Source organism: Coregonus clupeaformis, unplaced genomic scaffold, assembly GCF_020615455.1.
Source record: "Coregonus clupeaformis isolate EN_2021a unplaced genomic scaffold, ASM2061545v1 scaf1226, whole genome shotgun sequence".
Classification (NCBI taxonomy): domain Eukaryota; kingdom Metazoa; phylum Chordata; class Actinopteri; order Salmoniformes; family Salmonidae; genus Coregonus; species Coregonus clupeaformis.
In genome coordinates, this window is record NW_025534680.1 from 18,512 (window position 1) to 25,702 (window position 7,191).

The 7,191-nt window shown below is 37.5% G+C and overlaps 1 protein-coding gene across 1 annotated transcript; it reads right to left on the reverse strand.

Annotated features, from left to right (window-relative positions):
• Nucleotides 1-1,620: 1,620 nt before the first annotated feature.
• LOC121542021 (GTPase IMAP family member 7) lies at nucleotides 1,621-3,618 on the reverse strand. The gene is made up of 3 exons (XM_041851445.2): nucleotides 3,526-3,618; nucleotides 2,934-3,005; nucleotides 1,621-2,719 (listed from the first exon to the last, which is right to left on the reverse strand). Exons 1-3 carry the CDS (start codon nucleotides 3,551-3,553, stop codon nucleotides 1,782-1,784), a joined length of 1,038 nt encoding a protein of 345 aa, XP_041707379.2. The 5' UTR covers nucleotides 3,554-3,618; the 3' UTR covers nucleotides 1,621-1,781.
• Between the last annotated feature and the right edge of the window lie 3,573 nt (nucleotides 3,619-7,191).

Genomic DNA, 7,191 nt, shown 5'->3' on the forward strand with positions numbered 1-7,191 from the left:
CTTGTTATTTTGTTGTCTTCACTAAAGATGTTAGTACGAAGCCTCTGTGTGTCCTGCGCTTGATTCCACACCACATCTACGCTCAACCTTGACAGTGCTCAGGCTAAGGTGTAGGGTTTGACCATTGACTGGAGATAGGTTGCTGCCCTGTCATTCTCAGTCAATCATCTGCACTCATATTATTATTATGTTTATTTGAACAACAAAAACATACGTTTCAGTACACTTGAGAAAAGATGTGTTGTACCAGATTTAGCCAACAGCTCATTTCCATCTGCAGCCCACGGGCAGGTGAACATATCAACAAGAAAAACATTATAAAATAACAGAAAACATACAAACACAAGACCTTTAAAAATGTAATAAAATGTTTGATTAAAATTTAGATTAATAAAACAGAGGTCAGGACATACAGATACATTTCAACACAGAAGTCAAGACATTGCACTTAAGAATCATCAGACACATTGCTATTGAAGCTATGAGTTGTAAAAAAACAGTAACAAAAAAGTTTCATAAGTGGCTATAAACCAGCTGTAATTTTAACCACCTTCTCACTGTGTAAAATCACTGACACTCGCCAATCATTCTAACTTTTCTGGAAGCTGGTTCCAGTGGTGAACTGGTTTTACAGAAAATGCTGATTGGGCAAAAGCTGTTCTACACACTGGAACTGTACATTTTCCATTCACTGCTCCTCTAGTATGTGACCTCATAGATAGTAAAGTAGTCACTTGACTGCATGAGGGTTGTGGAGCAAGAAAGTCCATGTAAACATTTAAAAAGCAGCTTTAAGTTAGAAAATGTACAAAAACGTTCTAAACTTGTTTCTTGAGAATTAAACAATGGTGATGAGTATTCATTTTTTTGATCAAAAACATGCAATGCAATGACACGCTTTTACAGAGATTACACTGGTTTGTTTGATTGTTGGTTCTCCTGCTTGTGACCAACTGGTCATGCAATAGGACGTGAGAAAATATCACAGCATCTATATAAACCTTAGTGTTAAGACTATTTATCATATGGCTAAAGTTGGACAAGTTAAATGTAGAGTCTAATAGCCCAGGTACTTATATTCAGACACAATATGGTTGTTTTTCTGCTTTAATAAAGACAGCTAATGTTCTGTTTGGGACGTTGCCATGGTTAAAAGAGGATACTGTTGACATTCTGTTTTATCGCCTAAGTTGTGGCAATTACAATAATTTAACACATTCTACCCATACAATGGAGACTTGATTGTTGCGTTTTTGTTAAGTAGTCATGATTGTGTCAGTTTCCCTTTAAATGTGAAATTTGACATTTGTTAGAGCTGTGACATCACCAGCAGCATAGCCTCTGAGTAATCCATTTCATAGCCAGAAAATGACAAAAAGATGATGTCAAGGATGACAAGGATAGATGGTTCAAAATGTTACTAAAATATGAATATATCATATGCATATAATTACATTGTATTGGTTGTTGTTCCCAGCTTGGGTTGTCAATACCAGCATAGGGCGGCAGGTAGCTTAGTGGGTAAGAGCGTTGTGCCAGTAACCGAAAGGTCGCTAGTTCTAATCCCCGAGCCGACTAGGTGAAAAATCTGTCGATGTGCCCTTGAGCAAGGCACTTAACCCTAATTGCTCTTGTAAGTCGCTCTGGATAAGAGCGTCTGCTAAATGACTAAAATGTAAATGTAAATGTAATAGTTCCTGATGGATTCAGCAAGTGGTTCAGTAGGGAGCACAAATTAAAGTGGGGAGAAATTAACACAACCATCACAATCACCAGCTGTTTCAGAGATGGAGATCCTGTAACGTTTTATAGACCTCTGTGGACATTCCTTCGTTATCTTGGGTTAACTCTGCTTCCTCCCTCACAGCCCTCAACTTCCTCTCATAATAACGCTTGTGTTCCATGATTCGCCAGATTTTGTTTTGATCCAGGAGTTGTAGTTCTTCAAGTTTCTTTTCTTCCTCCTCCGTTGACTGCTTCAGTGTCTTAATTTTACTCTGTAGCTTCTTCATTTCCTCCTGGTATCTGGGAGGCAGTTTCATCTCTTCTTCTTCTAGCTTCCGCAGTTCTTCTTCATACTGCTTCCTCAACTCTTCTTCTCTGGTACTTAGCTTTCTCTCCACCTCTTGGTATTTGTCGTTGGTGTAGTGGTCTTGACCGTTTACTGCCGCCATGTGGTCAATTTTCTCAAAGAAATCCAGAACTTGTCCCCTGTTTTCCATCTTGGTGTTGTCAAAAACATGGTACCTTCCACCACACTGCTCCATAAGTCTCTTGAGGTCCTTCTGTCCTTCATTCACATACTGCTTAATGCCACCTTCACCCAACTCATCCCCATGGGTGAAGAGGATCATGGTATACTTGTTAGCTTCTTCTCCAAATAACGCCCTGATTTTCTTAACTACGTTCTGTTCCTCCTTTGTGAAAGGCCCTACGTTCATGACCAATACGATTGCGTGTGGACCAGGTGACGTCATGTTGATACATTTACTGATCTCTTTCTCTAAGTAACTGTCAGAGAGGCTTGTGTCAAATAATCCTGGTGTGTCCACTAGCCAGACCTGCCTCCCTGCCATCTCTTCTGTCTCCTTACAACACTCCTTAGTTACAGAAGAGCTCGATCTATCATCTCTAAAAGCTCTCCTCCCCAGGATTGTGTTTCCTGAAGAGCTTTTTCCAGCGCCTGTCTTCCCCACCAGTACAATCCTGGTCATGGACACTACAGGAGAGAGGTAAAGGAGAAAACATGAGTAATGTTACATCATGGTTGGCCCAGTAGTGGGTCTCCCGTAAGAAATGTAAATTGAGATTAATAATCGTTCCGACTGGCTGCCAAATTGAAATGTGGATAGTCAACGCAAAACAAATATGACTAGTTCATTAAACTATTGGTAAATGTTCAAAAACAATTGTAATACAATTTTTCTACTTACTGTTGGGACCATCACTTTTGGAGTTTCTTCTTCTACCCAGAGTCTGGTTGTCTGTGTCTTCATCCTTCCTCACTACAGAATGACACATTGAATACATCATATAAAAGACATACTGCAATATTAACAAATTATTAAATACTCTTGTCTATCATACACTCATGTTCATGTGAATTTAGTTTGAAGAAAGTTTGAAGAATTTAGTTTTGAAAGTTTGAAGAAAAAAAACATCACACTGAAAATTTGTTTTGCATATGCTACTTCCCATAAAGTTACACACTTGCGTTGATACTCCCTGGGTTTTGTAACAAATAACTTTAATCTGCAATTCCCACTGAGCTGTCTAACTAATAGAAAAACTGTCCCAAGATAGGGATGGAATATATTCATACTCCCATGGTGAAAAAAACACTTATTGTTATACTACTTCATGTTATTACGTTTTCAGAGCACCTCAAATGAAAGTGAAAGTAGAATGGCATGGGAGGACACGATGTTATATAAGTAAACTGAGGTGCTCAAAAACATATTTAAATGTTCACAACAATAGCTAGTAATTGTCTACTGTTTGAATCAATAAACTCGGTCAACTTACAGGGTTTTGTTGTGCTTGATGAAGCCATTTGTCAGTGTTTCTTTTCCCTGTACCGTCTCCTACGTTCACGATCACCTCCCCTCTGCTGTTCAGTCAAAGCCACTCCCATTTGGAGGGAGGAAGTAGAACTAGAGATGAAGGGGTTAGCATGAAACAGTCACCCTTCAATACAGCCTAAACCAGGCCATAGTTATGGACTATTATCAAGGACTAGGAAACAATTGATATTTACTTCAATAAACTAGAAGAGCTACTCCCATTTGGAGGGAGGAAGTAGAACTAGTTTTGAACAAGAATCACAGAAAAATTATTGAGATGAACGGGTTTCCATTAAATAGTCACCCTTCAATAAATCCTAAACCAGGCCATAGTTATGGACTATTATCAAGGACTATGAAACAGACAATTTATATTTTCTTCAATAAACTAGAAGAGCTATAGTTTCTGTACCTATTCATGCAATGCTGCCAAACCTTGTTGAAGATTGCAGCTTTGAAGGTAGCCTTGATATAAAGACTAGCTAACAGTAAAGTAAATGATTGACGGAGTTATCGCTCAAAGGGAAGATACTTTATTAGTTTGTTCTTAACAGTCTACATAAATGGAAGGTACAAGGGAGTCTATATGGTACAGTATGACTCAATGTACACATAGGATAATACAATGGTATACAAGCATTTCATCTGTATAACATCTACATCAGATCATTGAAATCAATCATTATGGTACCACATTAAACAAGTCGATTTTTAAATAAAGCTAGTTATTTAGACATAAATAAACTTCAGACTGAAATGCATGACACCAGTGCTGCAGGTTGTTTTTATGAATAATGGGGGGATCATATACAACTCTATCAACACAAAGACAAACAACATTAACTAATAATTTATACATATGTTTTACAGTGTCAACACCTGCTAAATGGCTGCTGGTGTATAATGTGGTCTACATGGGAGAGAGAGAGAGAGGAAGAGGAGGGGTGGAGGGAGACAGAGGGAGGAAACGTTTTGTACAGCGATTACAGTCTGAATATCCACTGCTGTTTCACCTGACAGAACAAAGGTTGTTATGAAGAGCTCTACTGACATCTACTGGTTGAGAAACAGAAGGACAGAAGACTGCATAATATGTCATATAATGTTTTATTATTATTTGAAAGTGTGTGCTTAGGTGTGTATCTGTCAGCTGGTCGGCATCTCTAGGGTCAGTTAGCTGTATGTAGTATATGCAATAAGAAGATTTCTCAGAAACAATTTACATCTTTTGGAGGAGTATTTAAGACTAGGATTGAATTTTGTACACAGTCCAGAATACAAGGTTCAAACTGCTATTCAAGAAGGAAGGGGTTAAATTAAGGGGAAAATACAAAATCACATAACAGCTGTGAGTATGAGATAGGATGTTAGTTTCCATACCTGTCCATGTACTGCTGGTATGTTTAAGTCATATCACTGACACAAATCACCTTACATCCCAATTAGCGATGCTGCACCTCCTCATGATTTGCAGAAGGTTGTTGGTTCGAATCCCAGTGCTGATGGGGAAAATCCAAGTAAACTGGCAACTTGAGGGTTGCTGGTATCAGAATATCAAGCGCTACCTACTGCTGTTGTGCCCTTGAGCAAGGCACATACTGTAACTACTTCAGGGGTGCTGGTCTGCAGCTGACACTGTACTGCTACCAGCCTCTCCTGTGTCATATAAGGAGGGTTAGGAATTGAAGAATACACATTTCCATTTTTATTGTTAGATGGACAATAAAGTTCCAGATATGTCATATTCTATGTTTGTGAAGGTAGAGCAGACACCTGGAGACATTCACCTTGAATACCAATATCTGAGCTGCTGTTCCTGATTGACCCAATTCTAACTCTGTGTTGTGTTCTATTATTTACACAAGATGGCAGCTCTGACGTAATTTACTGCATTGTCTGACGTTAAATCCAATAGAAATGGTCACGACTGTTACTCCGTTTTCTTTGTCACAACCAAGTTGCCAAATAATGAAACTGTCCGGTCATAAGAGTGTCAACTTGTTCCGTAATTTCAGTAAATAATTATTTACTGCAACATGTTCTGAATACTTGTCACGCTGCTGATCCAAAGACGGCTCTAACGTCAAATATGGCACCGGACAAAGAGTAGGCTAGACTATATTCCTATAACCAGGTGCCATAAAACATTCATGTTAATTGGTACATGCAAATAGGATCCTGGATCGATTCTGTATTTACAGACATCAATCGAGGACATGAGCTGCAGTCAAAAGTAAAATGTCTCTATCCTGTACAAAATGTCGGAGCCTATTTTTTAGTTTCACTTTCACACAGGACATAATAAGGTGGGGTCTCATACTCAGTTGGCTTCCTGTTGCACTCGTCTAGCAGGCATTTTATAGCAGTCATAGGTCGACTGTCACTTACAATAGGACTAGACATATGTTAGGCTTTATAAGATGAATGTTGTAGCCAATTATAGGCATGCGCTATATTGCCTACGTTAAATTACCATAATAGAAGGACCCCTAATTACAATTAAAAAATATATTTTCAAAGATGATTTTTCAGTTCACAATTCACATCCTTCTTTGAATTTAGGCTACTGAATTGATGAAATCATTCCAACCCCACTTTCTCGAGGCCTTGCAGCAGCTGTATAGATAAAGCAAGTTTACTAAACATCCGTATCCCTCCTCCCTAAAATGAACATATATCATATATCCTACTTTTATACCAGTCTCAGGAGGAAATGGTACATTCATGTTTTAAACAAAATTATTATAGAATAAGTTAATTAAATAATTAATGTATTGTCATGTATTTGTTTATTTTATTTCAGTGTTCTATTTTATAATAATAACCAACACTTTATTTATATAGCACATGTCATACAGAGACCGCAACTCAAGGTGCTGTTCATAAAACAATAATAATAAAATTTGATTAAAGGTGAACATGGTAAACAATAAATCACAGAATGACGCCAATGAGGACAAACACAATAATAGAAATAGGATATTAAAAGAAGACAAAAGCAGCCAGATAATTAAAAGCTAAAAAGGTGAGTCATTATCAGGCCTTAAAAAGAGTTAACAGTTTTTTCCTCCCTGATATTGCGTGGTAGGGCTGGGCATTCCAGAATTTGGGGGTGTAAAAGTTCAAAGCTGCTTTAGCACTTTTCATGCGGTTCACCTGGGTATACAGTGGGGGAAAAAAGTATTTAGTCAGCCACCAATTGTGCAAGTTCTCCCACTTAAAAAGATGAGAGAGGCCTGTAATTTTCATCATAGGTACACGTCAACTATGACAGACAAATTGACAGAACAAAAATCCAGAAAATCACATTGTAGGATTTTTAATGAATTTATTTGCAAATTATGGTGGAAAATAAGTATAGGCTAAATATTTGTTTCCCCACTGTGTGTATATATATATATATATTTACTTACTGTGAATAAAATCATAATAGTAGTCATCACAATAGTACATTACAGTATGTAGTTCTCAAAATCTTTAGTAGACAAACCAGTTTAAAATATATAGGTTTACCAAATGGTTAAGTGATTATAAATTAAGAGCAGATTGATTAAGTAATAGTAAAATGTATTTTATCAAATGAGAAGAGAATCATATCAAAACGAATGTGAGCATTGCATTGTGGAAA

What these genes read in the sequence shown, in the direction of transcription:
- LOC121542021 (XM_041851445.2), bottom strand. Translation starts at nt 3,553, where the DNA reads ATGGCTTCATCAAGCACAACAAAACCCT. An exon ending in ATCAAGCACAACAAAACCCT is followed by an intron (nt 3,006 to 3,525) that starts GTAAGTTGACCG and finishes GTCATTCTGTAG; the next exon opens with TGAGGAAGGATGAAGACACA. An exon ending in CAAAAGTGATGGTCCCAACA is followed by an intron (nt 2,720 to 2,933) that starts GTAAGTAGAAAA and finishes TCTCTCCTGTAG; the next exon opens with TGTCCATGACCAGGATTGTA.